This window comes from Solanum pennellii, chromosome 1 (assembly GCF_001406875.1).
Source record: "Solanum pennellii chromosome 1, SPENNV200".
NCBI lineage: Eukaryota > Viridiplantae > Streptophyta > Magnoliopsida > Solanales > Solanaceae > Solanum > Solanum pennellii.
The window spans coordinates 103167132-103193345 of NC_028637.1; the positions used below are offsets into that span (position 1 = coordinate 103167132).

The window sequence follows — 26214 nt, forward strand, 5'->3', positions numbered from 1 at the left end:
TTATATGACAATTTTAATTTAAAATTTCATATTTCATATTGTATGTACAAATAAATATTTAGCCATTAATTTTGATCTCTAGTATTAAATAATTTCATCATAGGCTCTTTAATTTATATTCTGAAATTGAAAAAAATGTACATGAGCTATCAATAGTTATACTATTATTATATGGACATATTTCATATTTGACAAAACTCGAAAAATAATTAATTATATATCTTTTTAATGGCTTATTTGTTAGATTTCATTTTTTGAATTCTGATATGAAATGATATATATAGTTCAACAGTTTCATGAAAATACATTACTTCATTTGTTGTTGTAATCATATTAGATTCAATTGTATTTCCACAAATTTGATTTAGCTTACACCCCTATATGATCCATTTGTCATACTCAAATTGAAATTGAGGATCATATTCATTTCAAACATCCTAATGTAATATAATTTTTAGTTATTTTCATAGAATTAAAAAAGAATATTACATTCAATACTATGAATTGATTATATGCTAATCTCACTACAAATATTAAGTACCTTTTTTTCACAAGTTTGATGATTCTTTTATCGAACATGTATATAAAGCAAATTACAACAAAAAATATACTTACTTAGAAAGTAAAAGACAATAATCGTTTTACAACTTCCCCCTCATTTGTTGTTTCAAAGCAATCACTTATTTTTGTCACCATATTATCATAAGTTATTTGTTGCTCAGAAACTCAATTGGATTTCGATGATGCCACATGTGTTCTCTTTTTCTTTTAAATGATCCTTATCACCTTTTATAACGACTTGTGGATGTAATAAATCACAAATAAATTTCAGTTAAAGTAAAATGGCAAAAATAAATAAACAAATTATATTTACGCTTAAACACAATTATCTTGTTCTTTTTAAGAGATTCAAGCACACTGTTGTATAATATATACTGATCCAACAGTTTCACTTTTGACTTGTCTTCTCTAAGATACAATAATACAACAACATCATCCAACTTTCGATTTAGTTGAAGAGTCCAAAACTCAAAAAAAAAAAAAATCAAATATTGATATAATAAAACCTTACTAAATTAATATAGGTGGGACTATAAAATAATAATTATTTTGTAGAGGTACTATTTTATCGATAAATTGATATTTATTAATTTAAAGAGTGTTTGAGATTCAATGAAGGTTATTTTTAACATCAAAATTATTGTATCTTACTAATTCATTTATCATATTTATCGAATTCACATAAAAAAAATAGTATACGTAAAGTACAACTAATACATCAAAATCTTTGCATCTTATTAATTTATATATCATATATATTGAATTCATATAAAGATAAATTTATTATTCATAAAATACAATATATGTGCATCATTCGCTGTAATATTATTTTTTGTTAAATGATTCGTTGTGAAATAAATTCAAGAATTTATGATAAAATTAAATTAATTATACATACTTTATTGATTGTATCTTTATTTAAAACATTAAATGTATGATAGTGAGAAAAATAAACTACAGAAGCAACATAGAAAATTTCTTAAAATCATATCAAAGAAATGACTTTTCATTTAAAAAATGTCACAAAATCAACAATGACTAATTGAATATGTAAAACATTATGTGAGTACAAAAGAAATCATTTCACATAGACTCAAAAAGATTTGTGGTTGTGGCAACACTGAAACTTTTGGATATATAAAAAAATTAGAGATGAAATTCAATTAGATTTAGGTTGTAACAAAAATTAAAAACAATAGAATTATATTTCACCAAATTGTCTTAGATAAAAATTATTAATTTATAATATTAATGTAATTATATATTTGTATAGGGGCTTCTGAGAATACATAATCTTATATCTTTATCGAAATGAATGATTATTTTCATTGGACCAAGTCAGTATCGGAGAAAAATATTATCTTAGATTGATTATTAATTTAACGAGTATATTTAGTGAGTTTTACAGTACACTTTGAATTCGATAGGAGAATTTTTTGTATTGTTTTTTTTTCAAAACATTAGATTCTGTATCGAGAGAGTAGTACGAGATAAGGGATATTCTCTTTTGTATATAGTTGAAGATTTCAAATATTTTATGTGTCTCAATTCTCAACTCTTCTTTTCACTAGACATTGTCATATTATTTCACATTTATCATATTTCTTGAAACACTTCATAATAGGGTGGACGTTCGATTCATTGGTTCGGTTTAATTAAATTTCGATTCAATTCTTTGGTATTTAATTTTAGAAAAGTGTGAACCATAGTTTATACCAAACTAGATCGGTTTAGTTCGATTTTTTATACTTTAGGTCGGTATAGTTCGGTATTTTTTAATCGTTTTTTTGGTGTGAATAAAAATAAAGAGGGAATAAAATGAAGTGTTAATAGTTTCATCATGTGTTAATTAAAAATAAGATAGTTGAATGGCTGCCAATTGCCATATTGCTAACTGCTAAGAAGTAAGAACAATCTGCCAAAGTTTTATCCTCTGCAATACTCATCCCACGACCCACTTTCTATACACTCCTAATCACACTCCTAAATCTTAATCCTCTGCAATTCCACGTTCCATACATACTCTGCAATACTCATCCCAATTGCCATATTTCCATACAATTATATAAAGGTTCACCTCCAGACATCTGATTAACTACTTATTCAAATTTCAATCTTTTAAACTCATCTCCATACATCCTCCATACCTCTGCAATATTTTTAAACTCATCTCTATCCACACATTTCACTTTCTTCTTTCATTTCTCTTTTCTTTCCAACAACCCTCAAACTCCTATAAGTAAAAAGGAGAGATAAATTCACCTTCAAGTTCCAATAAAAATAAATACAACACCATCAAAAATTTGAGGCTGAGCACATCTAGGCCTCAGAGGAGACGACGAAAAGACGAAAGGCGATCGGCGACGCTCTCGGTTGAAGCTTGAAGACGATGAGAAAGATGAAGAAAAATTCAAGACGACGAGAAACGGAGAAAGATGAAGCAAGGCGAAAGCTTGAAGAGTGAAGACTGAAGACGGCTCAAAATTCAAAAGTTTATTTTGGGGCTTAGGGTTACATTTTAGCATTTTAATTGTTTCGTGTCTTAGTGATTTGAAATTTTAGTAAAAATTAGTTAACTGTTGACTGTGGTGTATAGTCAATTCATTATTTCATTTTAAAAAAGAAAATATTTTTAGTAAAATTCAAAAATATATAATATAGGTAATATAAATTAAATATTTTTAAATTTATTAAATAAAATTTCGGTTCTTCGGCGCACAGAAGTTTCGGAGCCTTGCACCGAACCGAATTGAAGAACTGAAGTTTCGAAAAATAATCGACACCGAAAAGCCGAAGAACCGACATCGAAAAATCATAATTTTTCGGTTCGATTCGATTTTTGATATTTTTTCCACCCTTAATTCATAAAGAAATAAACACCACTATTTGTATATATATAATTGAATATTTATAATATTTTATTTGTCTCAAGTCTCAATCTCATTACACACTATTATATTATTTGACATTTCTCATATTTCTCGAAACACTTTATAAAGAAATAAACACTACTATTTATAAGGGAAAACATTTTTGCAGTGTTTCCTCATTGTCAGACACCTTGTATGCCAATTATATTAAGGAAGGTGCAAAATTAAAATACAAGTAATATGAATCAGAAATTGCCTATTTCTTATTTACCAAAAATACAGGAGAAATAAAATTCCCATTTTTTTTAAATAAATAAACTCACATGGATTAAGCGTAAGTAAAAAGCGACTTAGCGGAGAAGTTTCCTTCCGTCGAAAGAGTTTCTCCGAAGAAGCGAGAGAGGTTGAGCATCGTCATCACAATTAGGGCAAAATTAACGCCAAGAAAATGAGGAAGACAAGTGTGTGGGCATGGGGAGTCGCAATCGTCTGCTTCGTAGTGCTCATGATTGTTACTCCAGCAATTCCTCAGTCTCAAGAATATCATAATTTTGCCGATCAACGCAAGTTTCTAGGTATAAGCATCATTAATTATTAGTAATTTGGAGTATATGTATTTTCTTTCTCTAAAATCTTGGATCTTCTGCTTTCAGTTTGCTATATTGGTATGAGTTCTAGGTTATGATTCATGAATTGGCTGTTGTTGCTTCTTTTTTTTTTTTTTTAGTTTTCTTGGTTCACTAGTTGCTTCGGAGTCTTCTTCAACTTTTATGAGTGTCAAAATATGGTTAAATGTTCTGAGTTGTTTTAATTTTCGTTCTGAATGATAATGCCAGTAACATATTTATCTTTTATCACTAGTTACGTAGTCTTCGAAATAATGATGATTTCTTGTTCGGAGTTGGACTTCTGAGATTGGGGATTGTGACAACATGATCAAATCAGATTCATGGAAAACAAGAACAAGAAAATGAAGAAGTTTCTAGTAGAAACTCAGGGGGGACAAAGCAAGCAGCAGAATGCTTGTTTTCTCTCTGTTATATGCTGAATTTTTCTCTGATTTTTCACTGAAGCATGTGATTGCTATACTTATGTTTATCGATCTAAATTTGTGTATAAATTCTGGAATTATGGACCTAACTGAATAGAAGAGTCCGAATTCCCACTGGTATCATACAATTATGTTAGGTACTATATGAATAGGCTCGAGAAAACCCTTGTATAGCTTCTTTGATTTCTTGATAAAGAGCAATATGACCAATAGTGGTTTGAATGTATATAAAAGAATTTGTTTTAGACTTCTCTCTATTCGATAGTGTCCATAGTTCTCACAGAAGTACCTAAAGGTTAATAGTGAACCTAGATGGGACTATCTAAAATTGATTTGTTTCTGCAGATAAGCCCCAATTCTGTAGGTATTAACTGAATGACAAATGTGAACTATCCTTTGGTATAATCTCCTCCCTTGTCCCTACACTTTTTTTTTGTCCACTATATCACTATGCGACACAAATTGAACTCTAGGTCATCGATAACCAAAAACAGCTAGGTTCTTGATTATGTTATTGAATTTATCTTACTAGTGTCCACTCGTATTTGGTAATTTTTTGAGCTAAAATAGCAAGTATTCTGTCTCTTTGCTCTACAATGCAGTGAAATTTAACAAGTTCGAATTCCGTGATCACAGAAATTCACTTTATTAAGATTGCACGATATGTAATATCAGATTTTACCTTTTATCATGTACTTAAAGTTGCTAGTCCTGACCCTTCGGGGTGGCCCAGTGGTTTGAGCTTGGGACTTCCATGTTGGAGGTCTCAAGTTCGAAACCCCTTGCCAGCAAAAGCAAGGGGTTTGCCTTCTGGGTCGAGCTCGTCGCACCAGGCTTGCCTAGTGCGGGTTACCTCTCCTATGTGGTTTGCGAGCTATTGCATAGGAGCGGGGTTTCACCCTGTGCGCACCTAAAAAGGTAGCGATTGTGGGTTTCTCTTGTCGTCAAAAAAAAATAATAATGTTGCTAGTCCTGTTTTCATGTCAGCAGTTCAGTTTGCTTGGCTAGCTGGTGATATATATGCATTTAGGATTTGCTGCTGAATTTTTCATGCTTCTGTTTTCTTATGTAGGGATTCCCAATGCACTGAATGTGGTCTCAAATTTCCCTTTTCTTGTGATCGGTCTGATAGGTCTTGTACTTTGCCATCATGGTAACTATTTTAAGCTGAGGTAAATTGTTGAGATATATCTGGTTTGATGATGGTTAAGGTTTTGACTTTGTGATTCTGCATTCTAGTATATATGTCCAGTACTTAAAGCTTATTCCATTTGACATGTGCATCGAAAGCTTGCAAGGAGAGCTTTGGGGTTGGACGTGCTTCTATATTGGTGTGGCAGCTGTTGCTTTTGGGTCTGCATACTATCATCTCAAGCCAAATGATGCTCGTCTTGTGTGGGATAGATTGCCAGTAGGTTATTTAAGTATTAAATGCTAGGAGCAACCTGTAAATTATTGAAGTTTTTTCTGTGTGCCTATTTTTGACACCTCGTCTCTTACTGTTGTAGATGACTGTTGCATTTACGTCTATCATTGGTATCTTTATTATCGAAAGAATAGATGAGAGAAAGGGAACTGTGTCTCTCATTCCATTGATTCTTGCTGGTGCAGTAAGTATTATGTATTGGAGGTAAGCTTCTTATTTCAACAATGGCTAATAAACTCCTTCCACCCCAAAAAAGTCACTTTTTAAAGAAAAAAGAAAAAGAAACAGTTGAAGAACTGCAGAGTGTATCCTTGGATATATAATATTCCCTGAGGGTCCTCTCCTTCCATGTTCCTTCTTTTCGTTCTTTTTTTAGATAATTTAGACAATTACATTACTCAAAATGCAACACCAAGTGCGTGTATTACAAAATTACATAATAGTAGACTACCCAGTATGTTAGGCGTTCTGAAGTTCATCAGACTGTCAAAATCATATATACTTTGCATTTAAACCAAATACCAAAAAGTCTCTATATTTTACACTTTATATAGCTTCAAATCTTCCTTCAAAACACTTGTATTTCCTTTCCAGATGATCCATAGAGTGCATAAATTTCAATGGTTTCTTTATATTCTGTCCATACGTACTGGAGTGCCTAACATCCTTAGTCATCACCCACCATGACACCAAAAAGGTTCAGAAACAAACACCAAAACTGCCACTTGAAAGAACAATGCGAATATGCTTAAAGTTCTCATCACTGGTTTTGCATAAGTTATATCTACTGCACATATTGAAGTCCCCTTTTCTTTCTCAATAATATTTAAGTCCCCTTTTCAATAGGTGTATTAGGGGTGTAGTATAAGATACTGCATCATATGTGATTATCCAAGAAAACAAGCTACTTTCTGAGGTTTCCCTTTCCAGATTTGTCTAAGTTCCCTTGTTACTGAGTTGGTCAGGACATTATAGCATTCCTTCACTGAGAATTTCCCCGGGTTCTTTTCCACTTCCCATAAGGGAGAATCTACTCCTCTGTTCAACTCCTTCGCCTGTGTCAGCTTTCCAAAAAACTGAACTAATCTCTGCAATCATGTTATCCTTACAGATTGTAAGATTATAGAGCTAAGAAAGGTGTCTTCACTAGGAACCAGCTATCCTCCTTGAGTTTCAGCTTGGTAGAACACCGAAGCTAGGGTTAGGAAGATTATTGAATCGAGTTCTGGTTTTTATTTATCCAAAATTATATTATATTGGATGTGATTTTGCTTTTTCTTGCATTTTCATTTTCCAAGTGTGCTAGAGGGGAGTGGATGGTGTAGATCTGTAGTAAATAACTGGCGTTGTTAACTTGATATTTTATATTTTTCAGCTAAAGCTGTTGTGTGATTTTCATTCTGAAGGTTCTTTGATGATCTCCGTCCCTATGCAGCAGTGCAATTTGTACCGTGCTTAGCCATCCCACTCATGGCTATTTTGCTACCTCCGATGTACACACATTCCACTTATTGGCTGTGGGCTGCAGGTTTGAATTTACTTTGTCCACTTGGTTCTGTGACCTCATTCCTACAGCATGTAAAATGGCATTTCTCTGCATAATGCAGGATTTTATCTTTTAGCGAAGATTGAAGAAGCAGCTGATAAGCCAATCTACAACTGGACTTATCATATTGTAAGTGGGCACACAGTCAAACACTTGTGTGCAGCAATGGTGCCTGTCTTCTTGACATTAATGCTTGCTAAAAGGGACATTGAAACAAATAGGTACAGTTGCATCTTTCTTTCTCTGTCTGAATCTCTACTTTAAGCTTGCCATTCATGATTCCATTTCACTCTCCTACAGGGTGAGTTTATTTCAAAGTTGGAGAATATCTTGGAGTAAAACGAAAGAAAATGGAGCAGTAGTGGATAGTCTCACTTGTACTTATTCGGGTGTCGCAGTTGAGGAATCCCGTTGAGGAGAGGGAGAAGTGCTTGTCATTTCATTGACACAAAAAACTCTTTTAGCTTAACTATAAACAGGGGGGGCAAGAGGCTAAATCAAGCGTCGGAAACAACTACTCTGGTACCTTATCCGTACATCAGAAAGAACAATGTATAAAAATCACGTGTTAATATATAAAAGAAATTGTACCCTGTTGATTATGTGTTGAGGGGTGGTGAGCCTTGCCAGCAGCATACATAAGACATATTCTAGGGATGCTTATATAGCTTGGTGATTAGTTGTTGGATAGTTATCAGTGGTGCTTGTATATTGCTAATCAAACTTTACATTACTTGAGCTGAACATGCAATTGTCAGATTGCTGCAAAGCCATCAAGAAGTGAAATTATTATCTGAGCCTGCACAGCGTGGAGTAAATACTCCCCCCCAGAAATCAATCCTAACACAATGTAATGATAAACCACCTTATGGCCAATGCAAGCATTGACAAAAGAGGTAAAATATGAAACTGGAGGGTACTTCCAATTAAAAAAAAAAGGGTTCCATGAATATTGCGCAACTTTCGGTCTTTGAATGTATATGCTTAGACCAAGTCAAAGAATTATTAAGAGTAGGCATATGTCAAATATAATTCACTTCTTAGAACAACAGTGGGGTGGTGGCGCAGTTGGCTAGCGCGTAGGTCTCATAGCTTCTGAGTGATCCTGAGGTCGAGAGTTCGAGCCTCTCTCACCCCACTAAACTTTTTTTTTAACCAATGGTTAAAAATTTCCCACTAAGCTTGTACATCTATACATTCCACTCTTCAATCATTTTCACTTTGACGAGTTGTTGAATTATGTTACTATATGTTATATGCTATAAATACAATACTCTATCTTCGTCAACAAATTGACTCTAGAACATTCATCTTCTCTATGTTTCAAGGTAACCAAGAGCGAGCAATAACAGGTCTACTGGTTTATTCTTGTGTTGAGCTTCCATGTAACGGTGAATGACATCCTCAAAACAAGTTCCCCGTTTTGGTGTCTCAACTACAATGGTTTTTCCCAGCCATTTTTTGAGATTTTAACTGGCTTGTCCAAAAGTTGATTATTACAAAGTCTTGACAACATTCCTCCAAGAAGGATACTTCACCTTCAACATTTAGGAAACTTCCATCATTTTGAGGCTTGTCATTCACCAATCAGGTGATAGTTCAATGAGGAAATAGCTCGAGTACAAATGAACATTCAATGCACAGGAGCTTAATAATTTGTGTGGACAGTGAACACGGCTGATCATTACAGTTGGTAGTGTCCGAGATGGTTATGCATAACGACTACAAGAATTCTCATCTGAGTTTAAGTTAGAGGTATTAACATCTTCATTTTTAGTCACCAGTAGTCTCTGCAGGAACAAGAACCATCTTTGAAATGATGAAACCGATTCACATCCCTTACAATGATCTCTCTTTCATATATCTTAGAGATAAGTTTTATAGCAGTATGACAGTCTCCACAGATTCTAAGATTCTTTGTCACTCGGAGAACTGTACCAGGGCTTGTATTAAGAATGCCAAAGGCAATTGCCAACCTCTCACTATGACTACTTAGGTTTTGCTCTTTCTCCTCTTCACTCACATCATGCAAAGCAAAAGTAGTATCTGGCATGTAACCAGCTGCTTTTATCTTGGCGGGCAGTGCCTCCAGAAACAAGTATATTTGCTCTGCCTGTGGATGAGATGTATCTCCTCCAAGGAACAAATGGGCCTTCCCGTCAAATTCAATCCAACTACATCCAGGGCTCTTCATAATACGACGTGATTTTTGTTGAATCCTTAAGTGAGTCACCTCCTCCCACATTCCAGCTTCTGCATACATATTAGAGAGCACAACATAATTCCCACTGTTGTCTGGTTCCAAGACAAATAACTTTTTAGCTGCTAATTCTGCAATTTCTAAGTTGCGATGGCTTCGACCAGCTGCTAATAAAGAACCCCAAATGCTTGGTCCTGCTGCCATTGGCATTTGAGAAATGAGGTTATATGCTTCCACTAATCGTCCAGCACGACCAAGAAGATCAACAACACAAGCATAATGGTCATGTCCCTTCTCCACAAAGTAAACCAAACTCATACAATCGAAATATCTCAGTCCAACATCCACAAGACCTGAGTGACTACAACCTGATAGCAAACCTGTAAATGTGATTTTATCAGGCTGTATACCAGCTCGTAACATATCCTCAAACGTTGAAACAGCTTCCCTTCCACAACCATGGGATGCGTAAGCAGTAATGATTGTATTCCAAGCAACCAATTTTTTCTCCCTTGGGTTTATCTGATCGAAACACAAACGAGCATCAACCAAGCTTCCACATTTAGCATACATGGCTATAAGAGCTGTCTGCACCGAAGGGTTCTTCTCCAATCCCGCCTCTCTAGCAAAACTATGTATCTTCTTCCCTCGATCTAGTGCAGCAGAGTGTGCACAAGCAGGTAAAACACTCATAACTGTCACCCAATTAGGCCTCACCTCCGAGTCAGGATCCAACATTTTATCGAACAATTGCAACGACTCATCAGCTAAACCATTCTGAGCATATCCAGAAATCATAGCTGTCCACGACACTATATTCCTAATTGGCATTTCCTCAAACAATTCCTCAGCATCTTTGAATAAACCATCCTTCATATACCCAGCAATCAATACATTCCAAGTAGATACATCTCTGACTGGCATTTCATCAAACAGTTTACGAGCGTCAATCAAATCACCACACTTCACGTACATATCAACCAAAGAAGTGCCTACATACATATCAAACACAAATCCAGACCTTAAAATCAAGCTATGAACACACTTCCCACACCAAACATCACTCAAATCAGCACATGACTTGAAAACAAAGGGAAAGGTAAAATTGTCACCACGGAAGCCTAATGAATGCATTTGGAAGAAAATCTCTATTGTTCTTTTGGTAATCCCATAAAGGGTGAGTGCTCGAATCATGGCATTGTACAGAAGCGAAGAGGGTTCAGTGGCATTATCGAAAATATATGAGGCAGAGTCGATTTCACCGGAGCTGGCATACATAGCTACCATTTTGGCTGCGACTAATCCATTGGGAGAAACCCCTCGAACGGCCATGTGAGCATGAACTTGTTGGCCAAGTTTAACGAAATTCTTCCCAACCAAGAACTGGAAAATGGATGCGTATGTAGATGGCGGAAATGAGTTTTGGTACAATGGTTGCAGAATGATTTTCAACATCATTCAACAAAGGAAAATTCCAAGACTCAATTCAATATGGAAGTGTTCATTTCTAATTCCTGTGATAGTGCTACAGTAAATATACATTCCACATGTATAAGGTAGATAATATACATTCATATTTTTTGACATATATTATTGTTCATATCCGCATAGAATTTCATAAAAATGTAAAATATACCTCAAAGTTCAGTACACACTAATTAATAAGATTTATTTTCCTTTTATATCATATAGTATAAGAAATAATCCATGCATTCAGGTAAAGTTTCCACACACAGAAACTTCATCATCGGTCTTATTTTCAGCTTATAATTACATATATATTATATTATTATACACTTGTTAAACTCATATGTCTAACAAGCAAGTAATTACTTAAGCAGTTGAAGGTGGAGCAATCACTGAACCCTTAGCAATCTTGGACTTAAAAGACTTGGTCAAATCCGGAGTCATGTTTAGAGAGGCCTCTAAAATTGATGGAGATGCCGCTTCCCAAATTGATTTTTCCCCACCTGATAATTCTCCATATACTTGCCTGCAAATACATATATATAGAGAGTGTGTTAGTTACATGGCAATGCATAAGTTTGTTACCTGATATAAGTACTTACTTTGGCGATGTTTTCAAGGAGAAGAGCTCCATTCCTCTTTCATCAGCTTCCACAACAAACGGAAAGAATTTTGGTACAAAAAACAGTTCTCCTTCTTCCACTTTAGTATCCAACACAACCTTACCAGAAAGTCCCACAATTACAACACGTCCACTTCCTTTCGTAATATAACTCAATTGAACGGACGAATCTGCTGTAAATATCGGACCAAGTACAGCACCACGTTCCAAAACTAGGCGATTCGCGCTTAATCCAACCTCTCCAAGCAACGCTATATTCTTACCACTCACCGAAGATAAAACTCCACCGTTTTTTACCTCAACACAAGGTTTTGCATCATCCAAGTTGAAAACCAACTTGCGTTTGGCGTCGTTGGATGAGTTTGGAATTTGTATACCTTCATTTACCTTAATTAATATATTCAAACTACTTTGATCTTTCATGAGTTTTTCAGATTCAGTTTTGTTCATGTGAAAAGATTTAGCAATTAATTCATTAGGAAATCCATTTAGTATACCAGCAGCTCCAGTTAAAAAGAAATAACAGTATTCTCCAGGTGTGTATTCATCAGACGATTCTCCCAAGAAAATTATAGTGAGTTTAGAATCACCAGCATTGTACCACCATGACACTGTTCCCAAGGTAACTGGTATAGTATCCCCTTTTTGTATTTTTACAACTTCTTCTTTTGAATCTTCTGGTGAGATCAGTCCAGCAATGCATTCACCTGTTATAAAAAATATTATAACATGTTTTAAATTTTGCATAAACAAATTAAAACACCAATATTATATATATATGTCCAATGTACCTTCACAAACATAAGCAATTTTAGAGGAATCGGCATAGTGAGGTAAAGCTAAGCCACGAGGCTGAAGAAGTAATAATCCAGCAGCTATTTTTTTCTGGCTAAGAACTGGAAATTGGCTACTTGACCATGTGTAGTATCCACCAACTCCTTCAACTTCCACTATCGTTTTATCGGCTTTTTTCGATGACAATATTAAATCCATCGATATTTCGTTTTTCTCAAAACACAAACTCAAACTATACACCAGAAAACCTTTTGAAGGTAATTGTTATAGACTCACACATTCTGAAGAGTTTGTGTCTATTAATTTATAGAGGCTGAAAACATAGTAGGATTAATAATTAATTAATGATCTTGGACTTCTAAGCAATTAGTCGGTTAAAGTGGTTGAGTTAGCCCGCAAGGACGTGTGATCGAATCTAGTACGCTCATTACATCGGGTTTGCTTTAATATACGGTTTTTTTTTTTTTTTTTGGTATGTTTTCAATGTTATTATCATTAAATTGTTACCTGAAACACATTCGGTGTTATATAACAATAATAAACACCCGTGCTAAGAATAACCCTAATAAAAATATTATAATTATATATATACATAAAATCCATCATAAAAAAGAAGATTGTTATCAGTGTAGTTTTTTAGACTACTATTTAGTTTTATTCACGCTTCTAGTGGGTAAGATTTACAGGCAAAAATATACGAAATAATTTGATCCCTTTGAGCCAATGTGGTCAACTTAAATGTAAATTATTTTGTTCCCTTGGTCTCGTTAGAACAATCATCCCTTAAAATTGAGTATAACAATCTGTTTTTTTTTTATAGAACTAATTTTTTTATATTATATTTTATTTTCTTTATAGTAACATTTTACTTATAACCTCAAGATTATTTATAATTATAAAAGTACGATCTTTATCAAAATATACTACATAAAAAATATATTCAAAAAATTATATTATCATGTCTAAAATGATATAATAAAATATTTATGATATTCATATGCATGCACTTACTAATTTTAAATATTAATATCTAAAATGGGAAAACTATATTTAGATATTGCCTATCATAGATGGCAATAACTTCACAAGAAACAATTACCGAGACTTACTTTTTTATTAGTAATACTCTTTTTATTTTTACATAACTTTATTTATAATATATAGTTACGTGTAACATTAAACTATGAATGTGTGGATGGCAATAAATTGTATGGAAGAGTAGAAAAAACTAAATGAAGCAAAAAAATGAACAAACTTTTAAAGTGATGGGTAGGAAGAAAGGAAACAATGGGAGAAAACTAGAAATAGAAAATAATAGAAAGCTAAAAATGACAAATACAGATAGGAAAACAAAATTAATCAGGAATGAAATAACCCAACAAAAAAAGATTGAGAATTGTACTCAAAAGATAACAATTATGTTAGGGAAAGCCCACACGTGAGTTAGTTTTCAAATTTAAGATTGCTCTTCACAATTACAGCCACATACTTGGAGAATTTTAATAGCTAAATTGGTTGGTTATTTAGCTAGTATTTAGTAATAGATCTTTAAATATTTTTGGCAAATATTACATGGGTAAGAATTTGGGTCAAATTTCACCATATGTTTGGCCATAATATTTGGGAAACATATTTTAAAAAAATATGATTTATACTCATAAGTTTTAAAAACTATCAAAATTAACCTTAAGTTTATATTATAAGTCAATTGATTCTTCGTTGCAACAAGTAACAAGTAGTATCCATAACGCTAGAACAATGTGGTAGTTTGGAGTGAGTGCAACTAGCATCATTCCATATATCTTAAACTAGTCAAAGCACATGATTTTGTTACCCTGAGTCGATAGTTCATCATTTTCATCAACAACCATATCATCATGAATATTTCATCACTACTTTAGTGTTCAAGTAAAATATTATGTAATACAAAGCAAATGAATACTAAAGAAGGTGTTTTTTTGTAAAATATAAAAGTTTGGAATAAAATTTTAATTTTAAAATATTTCAAATAATGAAATTTGGTTCAATACCAGAAAAAATTAATATTTGAGATATTTGTCAAATAATGACAACTTGTATGGACAAATACTATTTGCAAATTTTCCCCCTAAATATTATTTAAAAAATCTATGGTCAAACGGGTCCTTTAACTCCCATCTACTGGGTAGACCCATCTTTATTCAAGGAGTGTCAAGCTATCCTTTTATATTATAGGTTGAATCCATCGTTTGTCCCTTAAACTTAATATTAACTTTCATTTAAACACCTTATATAGATTTTGTTCATTTTGAACACCTATAGTAGGTTTATGTTGTGTCATCTGAACACTTTTCGATGACTCAGTATTATACGTGTGCTACACGAATTCTGAGCGCGTTTGAAAAACTTTTTTTGCGGTCTTCTTCCTTTCTTTTCTCTCCTTCCACCACCCTCTTGCATTTATTTTTTTTCTCAGGCTCTCTCTGTTTTGTTAGGTTAGTATATTACTTGTTTTCTTATTCTCTCTTGAGAATCAATTTTTTTATTTTGTGATCTCACATTTAATTTTCCATCCATAGTTTTCTGTCACATAATAATAGCTTATCACATAATTAATTTTTGAATTTATAGTTAATATCCTCAGTAATTACAATGAAGATGAATGTTTCGAGGAAGATAAATTCTTATTTGTGTCTTCTTTTTCAACTATAGTGACATGTGAGGGAGAGAAAATACAAATTGTACTTCCCCATGTTCTTGGTGGAGTTTTAGAAAAAGAAGGCATGTAAAGAAAATGAAGAAAGGGGTGAGGCCTGGGTTAGAGATATGGAGAAAAAATAAAGAAAATGATTTTTAAAAAATAAAAATAAATTCACTGTGTCATGTAGATTTTTTTATTTCTGCAAGTAAAAAGAGTTTGTTCAACGCGCCTAACCTAAATTTGAAATTATAAAGAAAATGTCAAAATGACACAATCAAAATCTACTTTAGGTGTTTAAAATAAATAAGTCTCACTTTAGATGTGTAAGTAAAAATTAGTGTCAAATTTAAGAGACTTTCGATGAGTTGAATCCCTTATCTTATTTTAAAAATTAAAAAAATTACAACCATACAATGTTGGATGGCAACCATTTAAGTACGATTTTATTTTTAGCACGTTGCGCCCATGCACCTGTTCTTTTCCGTCCCATCTTACTCAATACTGCTTTAATGTGTTTTCTTCTTCTTTTTATTTAACTTTTCCTATTTTTTAGGACCCATTTTTGTTGATGTATAAATTCATGAATAATTTGACTACTTATGTATTAATTTTATTATTTGTGAATAGAATAAAAATTAAGAATTTATTAATTTTATACATTAGTCCTGTTTAATGGTTGGTAAGCATATAATTGAAGAAGAAGATTATTTTGAGGCGTGAAGAATCATTTTTATATCAAAGAGATATTGTTAGTATATATTCGGAAAAGATATAAGCAATTCACTTCTGGTGTATATTTCCTTTTATATGCCTTAAGGAGTAAGCAGATGCCCGAATTTTAACTTCTGGTATATTTCCTTTAATATGCCTAAGGAGTAAGCAGATGCCCGAATTTTAACTTCTGGTATATTTCCTTTTATATGCCTAGTTTAAGCAGCCGTCTTATGCTGGTCAATTGCAAGTGACAAATGCAGTTTCATGGCGAATTCAAAATTTTCAATTAAGATATTCAAAATCTGAAAAAATAAACACACAAAATAGTAGAGAAAATTCAATATCTACTATATATATATATATATATATATCTAAAATATTATTTTAATTATATATAGATAATATTAATATTCCGACCAAGGGAGTTTGGATGGACCTGAGAACAAGGTGGCTCAGCCACTGTTTCTGAGGTACAATATGCCTTTATACTGCCTCGTTTACAGACCAAATTCATTTTCTTTTTATTCTGAATTAAAAAAGGCATACATATATAATTGAAACACAACAGCATATAAGCTTAACGTCAAAAGCTCCCATATAATCTTATTTCAAACAAGTAATTAATTACTTAACCATTTGAAGGTGGGGCAATCAGTGAACCCTTAGCAATCTTGGACTTGAAATACTTTGTCAAATCTGGAGTCGTATTTAGAGAGGCCTCTAAAATTGATGGAGACGCTGCTTCCCAAATTGAGTTTTTCCCACCCGATAGTTCTCCATATACTTGCCTGCGTAAAACATTAATCAGTACTTACTATATACTATTTAACGTCGTTGTTAGAAATACTTACTTTGGCGATGTTTTCACGGAGAAGAACTCCATTCCTCCTTCATCAGCTTCCACAACAAACGGAAAGAATTTTGGTACAAAAAACATTTCACCTTCTTCCACTTTAGTATCTAACACAACCTTGCCAAACAGTCCCACAATTACAACACGTCCACTTCCTTTGGTAATATAACTCAATTGAACGGACGAATCTGCTGTAAATATCGGACCAAGTACAGCACCACATTCCAAAACTACGCGATTCGCGCTTAATCCAATTTCTCCAAGCAAAGCTATGTTCTTACTACTTACCGAAGATAAAACTCCACCATTTTTAACCTCAACACAAGGTTTTGCATCATCCATGTTGTAAACCAACTTGCGTTTCGCACTGCTGGATGCATTTGGAATTTGTATACCTTCATTTACCTTGATTAAAATATTTAAACTACTATGATCCTTCATGAGTTTTTCAGATTCAGTTTCGGTCATGTGAAAAGTTTTAGCAATTACTTCATTAGGAAATCCATTTAGTATACCAGCGGCACTAGTTAAAAAGAAATAACAGAATTCCCCTGGTGTATAGTCCTCAGATGATTCTCCCAAGAAAATTATTTTGAGTTCAGAGTCGCAACCATTGTACCACCATGACACTGCTCCCACTTTAACTGGTAGGGTATCCCCTTTTTGTATTTTCACAACTTCTTCTCTCGAATCTTCTGGTGAGATCAGTCCAGCAATGCATTCACCTGTGAAAATTTATTATAGAAATTCTCTTAGTCGCTTTAGAAAGTACATATTTTTAGATCTGTTAGTATTATGAACTTTCTACGTACCTTCACAAACATAAGCAATTTTAGAGGAATCGGCATAGTGAGGTTGAGCAAAGCCACGAGGCTGAAGAAGTAATAATCCAGCAGCTACCTTTTTCTGGCTTAGAACAGGAAATTGGCTACTTGACCAAGTGTAGTATCCACCAACTCCTTCAACTTCCACTATTGCTTCATCGGCCTTTTTCGATGACAATATTAAATCCATCGATATATTTATTGTAGGTAAATATTATTATTCTATGCTCTTACATTCTTCAGCTGTATCCTTCTATTTATATAATATAGGCTGCATGTATTAGGGCTTGGAAGTAATGAGTCAATCAATAACGTCTAAGCAGTTTTTTCATTGTTTCTATTTATTTGTCCTTATTTACTTGTTCATTTTAACAAATCAAGAAAGGACAATAATTTTTTTCCTAATATGCCCTTAATTATTTAATTCTAAGAAATATTTAATATTACTAAGTTGTAATGCATGCTTTTTGCAATCAGAAAATATATTTATTATACTTGGAGAGTTGCATAATTTTTCAAGTTAAGAGTAAAATTATAACTAATCTATGATAACAATTGATGCATTCTTAATATGTATGTCATTATATAAATTCATAAAGAAGGATCAATTCATATGCATTTCCATGACATACATGATTGTGAGAGGGCTATAAGTGGTCGCCATCAATTATAAGAAGGCCTTTAGCCCTTCGAAAAGGCAATGTCACTATTCATGACATTAAACCTTATAATTCATTATCACATGGTGGAAAATATGATTGAGAGTCATGTTTACAGCTATTACATATTGGGGTGGCAATATATTTTTTATATTGATATATTTTTTATTATATTGATATACAAAAAATTATAATTTTATGATACTTTTCGTGTAATTTTGGATATATATCATATTGTGTTCACGTGATTCCACTTACGTGCAAATACTGAATGCATGCTAATATTACTAATCAGGTGTGTGGCTACAATGTAAATTATAACAAATTTCTATGCTAATATACTAATTAGGTGTGTGGCTACAATGTAAAATTATAACAAATTTCTTTAAAAGCATGCGTAGACATTGAAATTTTGTGGAATCTATAAGATGCAATTTAATTTGAGTTGAGACTGTATAAAGTGTGTTCAACTCAAATTGGGATTTTGATATTACTCAATCCTAAACCCTAATTTATGCCTATATAAAAAGTATTAAATTCTCTTTAAAACATCTCAGAAATTCCATATAGAGATCAAGATCTCGAATGCTTCGCAAATTGATGGATTATTCATATAATGAGGTCAAATCTAAATCATCCTAGTTCGAGAAATTTACCACTAACGACCCTCGAATCATGAAATCATGGATAAATCTTGTGAGATTAGAATCAAGGGATCAACAGAATTGTACCCGCTATTTTGATGAATAAAATCATATTTATTCATATTTTATTTGTATGATTTATTTATTTTTCATATGTTTAAAATTTATTACAAATAACATAGCTCATGCTAGTTTGATTTATAACAAATAATTTCACGTCGAAAAAATCATATATTGCACAATTTTGATTGTATACATATTAATGCTATAAATTGTGGTGGATTTTATCGACTTCTTTTTGCAATAACAAAAAGGGCAATAATAATGAATGCTCTAAGAAAAATATTTACACGAAAAATATATATTTTTTCTTACCAAATAGACCATTAAATTAATTTGTAAGATAGAAAAGTTGCTTAGGGGTTGCTCGTTCCGCCCCCTATATGCCTAATTGTCCTGCTCTTTTTGTGTCTAAATCAATTCAACGTGCCGTATACGTTTTGCTTTGTCTCATTCTTATATATTTGTGATATTTCTCTTTTTAATTTTATTTTAATATACAAGTATTATTAATTTTTTTGATAATTTATTATTTTTAGGTGAAAAAATATAAATTATCTTCGTAAATTTGTACTAAAAAGTCATTTACATGCTTAAAGTATTATAACGACTTATTATACACTTGTTCTTGTTAAAAGTGTAACTAATACTACCATCTAACGTACAAAACCAGTCACACATATTAGAGTTGTGTGCACGCGCCTGCTAGATCCTGTGCAAGAATACACCTGTAATTTTTAAATTTTTTCACTTGTTTCTTAACAAATTTTACTTTTATCTTCTCTCTTTATTTTTTTTTAATTTTTTTCCTAATCATTTTACCTCTATCTTTTCTCTTCTTCCTTACATGAATGACACCATTTTTATCGTTATTTTTTTCTCTTCTTTCTTACCTGAATGACACATTTTCAATCCTTTCTTCTGATTGTAAAACATATTAAACAAACTATTGCAACAAATAAGATCGACGGAGTAACAGAGATGCTTAGAAAATTTGGGAAGAAATGAGGGACATGGATAACAAATTAAATCAAAGTTATTATTCAATACGACTTTGTCCCACTTTTCATCGTCATTGACATTAATTTGGAACCCAAAACTTATATTTCTCAGCTTCTTAAACTATTTAAACACCTTTCTTTCTTTCGGATTTTTAAAATATGGGTTAAATGAACTTTAATTGGTAATGGTTTATTTTGAATTATCTTTTTAGTTAGTAGTGCTTTGATGGTAATGGATTGTGAAACTTGAAATAAATATTTTAGTATGTATAAATCTATCAAATTTGCAGCGCTCTGTATACTTGATAATCTTGATAAGTGGGGGTGGGGAACAATTGAATTTTCTTGGTGATAAATATTTCGGAATTTAGGGTTTCGCTCTTTAATGTTCTTTTGATGCTAATGGATTGTGTAAAATTTAGATTAAAAAATTATCTTTTTTTTGTGAATCACTTTGCTGAATTAAGTATGAGTCAAATTAATGGAGAATTCTAAAGTAATGATAATATTGAGTGAGAAATTGTAGAGTTTAGATAAAAAAAGAAAATGAAGAAGAAGTCTAAAAGAGAATGAGAGACGAGCATGCAATAGGGGGGTGGGGGAGAAAAAAAATATTTTTGTTGACTTTATTTTGACTCAAATGCGCCTAATTTACATTTTAATTTAATTTTTTTTCTACGTCAATTTTAAGATGATATTAATTACACTTTTATTAAGAATAAGTGTGTAATAAATTATGATAACAGTTTAAACATGTAACTAAATTTTCACTACAAAACAAAGAATGAATTTATACCTTTTCCTTTTATTGTTACTATAGGTTGGGGAAATTGTGGGATCCTCCCACATCAATGGCTGGCTATCGCTTATAGTGATACATAAGACATACAGTCACGTAGACTAAATAGTATATCATTTCACAACAAATAACATTCATAAAATAATATATCCTGATCAAAAAGTGTAGTTTATTTTGGGTTCAAATAGGTTAAAATTTGGGTTAAGTCATGATCCATCCAATTTGAGCCGTTTAATCTCAGTAATTTTAGTAACGTACTATTATTCAACTTTATAATCACAATTTGAATTTTAACTCAAGAAAATTTAAATAAAGAAATTATAAATGGATATATAAATCCTCAAAAATATAAAATAGATTGTAATATATACCTTCAATATAAAAATTAAGAATATACATTATATGAAAATAAAATTTTTTAAAACAAGTGGAAACTGAAGAATAAATTGGGCTCAATTGAGAATTCTCTTAAAATAGGCTATAGTTTGATGAGCTGATATTGAACCTAATTAAAATTACATTGAGCCCAAGCGTTAAAATCTGGATAAGTTGGACAGATTACCTATACTAGGGGTGTACATGACCGGGTTGATTCAAAATTTTCAAATATCAAACCAAATCATTTGTGAAAAATTTTTAAGTTTATAAACCAAATCAAATTGATAAAATTCGATTTTTTCGAGTTTTTCAACATTGGGTTGGTTCGGGTTTTTCAAATACCGAACCATTGTGTCAAATTTTTAAATTTATAAATCAAACCAAACTAATAGACCTTGGATTTTTTTGGTAAAGTTTGCATGCAAACATATAATTAACTTGTGTTCCAAATATTTCTTTAGTCCAACCAAAATACAATTAAGGTGTATCTTTAAAAAAAAACAAAAAATAAAATATGAGATAAGTACTGATAACACAAAAATATTCAATAAAAAATAATAATGAAATCATCATATAAAATAAGTATTGTAAAGTCATAACGAAAATAATCATAACTTAAAGTACTAAATCATGCTAAAATAAGTTTAATAAATATTAGTTAAATTAGTAAATATTTAAGAAAAATTAAAATTAGATTATATATTTTATGTGTCTAAACAAATGTAAAACTAAAGAACAAATATTCAATATTGTTGTCATTCTTAGTGTTGATTTGATTTTCTTTTTGCAGTAGTATTAATTTGATTTTGATTTATGTTTTGTTATAATTATCAACATTTATGAACTATAATCTCTATTGGATCATCCTGAATTTCAAGTTTTAAACTTGAAATAATATATTAAAAGATAAAAATTATGAAATATATAAGAAATATTTTAAAATTATATCAAAGTAAATATATTTATGTATAAAATAAAATTTTAAAATTACATATATAATGTCGGGTTGGTCTGGTCTCGAGTTGTTTTTTTAGTTAAAACCAAACCAACCCAAATATAATCAAATTTTTTTTCAATACTAAATAAAATCAAACCAAACCACTAGTCGGATTTTTCTTGATTTGACTCAATGTGATTTGATATTCGATTTTGGACACCCCTAGCCTATACTTTGGTTCATTTTTTACACCCCTAATCCTGTCTATTATCGTATAGATCCTATATACAATTATTGCACCACTAGACAACCACAAAAAAAAAAAACAATTGTTGCCCCTCTAAACTTGACAGCAATTTTCACTTAGACAATTTAATAAGACTTTGTTCATTTTAGACACCTCATGTCAGATTACATTGTGCCATTTTTTGAATTTTTTTTTCAATAGCACATGTTGACTTCAAGTGTGTTAATCAAGCGCGTCCACGTGGATTGGATGCCCAATTATATCATGCCAACTCATTAAAAGTCTACTATATTAAAGAGAAAAAATAAGAATTAAGATACATGACAAAGTAACCAATTAATAATGACATGTGGTCTTTTTATCCCTAAAAATTAAATAAAACACTTGCCAAATTTAAAGAAAAATGCAAACCCCCACATATTCCCCAGTCATCTTCCTCATTCATCTTCTTCATTATATTGCTCCATTTTAATTATTTTTTAGTTTTATGTTTTTTTTTGTCGTAAATTTAATCCTCGTCAAACATTTTTTTTTTGACTTTCTTTTATTTCAATGACTAATTTATAATTATTATTTTGATAATCAAATTTATTTATGTTTCACTAATATTCTTGTAAAACTTATTGTAGATGACCAAATTTTTCCTTCGAATACGAAATTAAATTACAATACACACAAAAAAAATAGTTTAATTTTTTTTCTTTAAACTAAGGAATGAAAGAAAAAAACAAAATAAGAATTAAGAGGCTCAAATAATTATAATAAAAGAAGTCAAAAAATAATTTATGTATGAAAAAAATTAAAATATACCTTAAACTTTGATAGAAGAATCATATATACCCCTAAATAATTTTTTTAAAAAAATTAAAAGTAACAAATATAAATTTTAAACTAATTTTTAACTTCCGTTAAATTAAGGGTATATGTGAGTCATTTTGTAATGGCAAGGATATATGTGAGCCGTTTGTATAACGGTAAAGGCATATATGAGCCATTTTTATGACGAGATTATATCAGCTCCAAATGACAAAATTGAGGGGTATATCAAACCCTTTTCAAAGAAACTTTTAACAAAATGTAAACATGAACCAGCAATTGGGTTCGTAGGAAATTCATTTTTATTTTATTCTTAGGAAGAATAACATTCATATACACACACAATGATACACACATAAAGAGCTTTTATAAGCTTGTATTCAAGAAAACCTAAAACAAATATATCTTCGGATAAAGTAAAATAGTTCAAATATATCGACTTCACCGTCGATGTTATTTTCAAGCATAGAAAATTATTAAATTAATTGATACGTACAACATGTTGTGCACATACGGAATAATATTTTTGTAAAAAAAATTAATTGATTTACTTTACACAAAGTATAAGAAGTAATAAAATTTTATATTCTTAAAATAAAAACATGACAGCTAATATCGATTTTTTGTTAGATATCTTTGATATTATTAATTAGGAGTAATATAAGTCTTGGCATAACGTGGTTTTAAAAATAATGACTCTCTACCTCCGCTAACGCGAAGTTCGTGCCCTGACTTTATTAAATTATGTATATTTAGATAAATATTTTATTTTTCTTTTAACATATGACAAAACAGTACTGTCATAAATTATTAAGCAAATTTTTTATTATTTTATTTTATAAATAAAATTATAATAATTAAAAATGAACGGAAGAAGTTCTTAAAAATTGAAGTACACTAATATAGTTAGAAAAATAAACCTCTATATAATAAGCACTTATTTTGAGAAATTTTTATTTATTTTTTATAGTCACACTTATCTTATCGGATAAAATAATATTCTTATACTATAACCATATTTAGGAAGTTTTTTTTTTTTAACCGTTTTGTTAGTATTCACCTATTCCGATTGATTAAAATGTGGGTCTGCCAGGCAAACAACAGCTAGAACGATAAAAAAAAATATATTACTCCTAATTATTGTGTTTGTAATTATCGAATGCAATATACATTATATGAATGAGGAAGGAATAATATATTAATCTATTCGTTCTCATCATATTCTAACAATAATATAGGGGTCTATAAAATCAAATCGAAGATTGAATCAAATGGTTCAAATAAAAAAAAATTGACTAGTGATTTGATTTGATTTGGTTTGAAAAAAAATTCGATTATATTTGAATTGATTTGATTTCAACTGAAAAAACTCATCTGGGAGATCAAAATATCTAATTTAAAATTTTATTTTATACATAAAATATTGACTTTGACATCATTTAAAAATATTTCTTATACTATTTCATAATTTTTATTGTTTGATATATTATCTCAAGTTTAAAATTCAGAATTCGGAATGGTCCAATAAAGATTATGGTTCATCAATGTTGATAATTACAATAAAATTTAAGTCAAAATCAAATTAATACTAATGCAAAAAAAAAATCAATTCAAGAATGACAATAATATTAAATATTTGTTCTTTAGTTTAATGTTATGTTGGTTTAGTCAATTATAATACATAATCTAATTTTTATTTTCCTTAAATATTTTGTAATATAACTAATACTTATTAAACTTATTTTAGTATGGTTTAGTACTTTTAAATTATGATTATTTTCATTATGATTTTCCAATATTTATTTTATATGATGATTTCATTATTAATTTTTATTGAATAATTTTGTGTCGTTAATACTCATCTCATATTTTGTAATATTTATTAAGAAACACTTTAGATAATTATATTTTGATTGAACCAAAGAAATATTTGGAGTACAAGTTAATTATATGTTTGTATGCAGTCTTAACCGGAAAAATCTTAAAATATAGAAAAAGCCGAAGTTTATAGTTTGGTTTGATTTATAAATTTAAAAAATCGACACAATTATTTGGTTTGATATTTGAAAAACCCGAACCAACCCGAGGTTAAAAAAATCCGAATTTTATTTGTTTAATTTAATTTATAAATTAAAAAATTTACACGAATAATTTGATTTGATATTTAAAAAAACCCAACCACCCGATCACGTACACCTCTATAATAATATATCCAGTAAATTTTAAAAAATTACATGTATATGATCTTATTTTATATTAAAGATAAAAGTTTTGTATTACCATTATAATATTATATGAAATACAGAAACTTCATTAATTTGAATATTAATTACATTTTCCCAAAAGTTTCTAAAATTATAACGATCTCAAATTAGAACTCGTGAATATATCATTTCTTCGTTCACTATATAAATTATGTATCAAATATGTAATTATATATCAAATATATAATTATAAGCTAGATTCGTATCAATTTAAATTTGAAAGTAAACTAATCATAAACATATATACTTATCTTTGAACGAAGTGTTAATTTGGATGAGGGCCGAGCTTAGAGTCTATATTATCTTAGAAATTGCCACGAGTTGTCTATGAAGTACAGCAAATTTCTATTACATTTTTTTATTTTAATTTGCATGACATGTGAAATTCTGAAAATGAATCGAATTATTCTTTGATTGTAACTTGTAGAAGTATTTTAAGTTATTAATTATTATAATTTTTAATATTTGTGAATTATTAATTATTGTATTTATAATATTTTTGAAGTAATGATAAATATATGAAGTTACTTACATTAATTTAAAAAAAAAATTATTTCAAGTTGAAATTAAAGAAATAAATTAATACAGAGGGAGGCAACATGACATGTGGCATCAAAAAATTATTTTTGTAGTTTATTATTTATTAGAAAAGGAGCTTTATATTGTGTACACGTAAGCGGCTAAATAAGCTTTACAATGCGACACGTTATTATCAAATTTGAAGAGTTCAAAGTGCTTTTGGAATGACAAATAATTCAATGTCATCAATACCAAGAAGCACTAATATTCTTGAAGGACAC

The 26214-nt window shown here is 30.6% G+C and overlaps 4 protein-coding genes and 1 non-coding gene across 6 annotated transcripts in view; 2 read left to right on the forward strand and 3 right to left on the reverse strand.

Moving 5' to 3' along the window:
• The first annotated feature begins 3733 nt into the window (after positions 1–3733).
• LOC107007950 lies at positions 3734–8251 on the forward strand. Its single transcript, XM_015206815.2, has 7 exons — positions 3734–4006; positions 5555–5654; positions 5773–5893; positions 5991–6112; positions 7315–7436; positions 7516–7675; positions 7755–8251. The coding sequence occupies exons 1-7, from the start codon at positions 3880–3882 to the stop codon at positions 7867–7869; spliced, it is 867 nt and encodes a 288-aa protein (XP_015062301.1). The 5' UTR covers positions 3734–3879; the 3' UTR covers positions 7870–8251.
• A 166-nt stretch (positions 8252–8417) lies between these two features.
• On the reverse strand, positions 8418–11212 carry LOC107026900 (pentatricopeptide repeat-containing protein At3g62890-like). Its single transcript, XM_015228015.2, has one exon. The coding sequence runs from the start codon at positions 11110–11112 to the stop codon at positions 9232–9234; it is 1881 nt and encodes a 626-aa protein (XP_015083501.1). The 5' UTR covers positions 11113–11212; the 3' UTR covers positions 8418–9231.
• TRNAM-CAU lies at positions 8508–8592 on the forward strand. Its single transcript is given in 2 exon segments — positions 8508–8545; positions 8557–8592. It is a non-coding gene; the product is annotated as a tRNA-Met (tRNA).
• Positions 11213–11297: 85 nt separating the features above from the next.
• LOC107027773 (12S seed storage protein CRD-like) overlaps positions 11298–26214 on the reverse strand; it is a 28008-nt gene continuing 13091 nt past the window's right edge. Inside the window, exons 1-3 of one of the 2 annotated variants that reach the window (XM_015228845.2) lie at positions 12535–12827; positions 11724–12450; positions 11298–11647 (exon numbers count right to left, since the gene is read on the reverse strand). In XM_015228845.2, coding sequence (XP_015084331.1) covers positions 11488–11647; positions 11724–12450; positions 12535–12736 — 1089 coding nt within the window. In that variant the 5' untranslated portion in view covers positions 12737–12827 and the 3' untranslated portion in view covers positions 11298–11487. Of the gene's footprint in view, positions 11648–11723; positions 12451–12534; positions 12828–26214 lie in introns of those variants that run through there. The other variant, XM_027918141.1, reaches the window with a different exon arrangement.
• Positions 16299–17885, reverse strand: LOC107006653 (13S globulin seed storage protein 2-like). The gene is made up of 3 exons (XM_015205173.2): positions 17598–17885; positions 16784–17510; positions 16299–16720 (listed from the first exon to the last, which is right to left on the reverse strand). Exons 1-3 carry the CDS (start codon positions 17797–17799, stop codon positions 16561–16563), a joined length of 1089 nt encoding a protein of 362 aa, XP_015060659.1. The 5' UTR covers positions 17800–17885; the 3' UTR covers positions 16299–16560.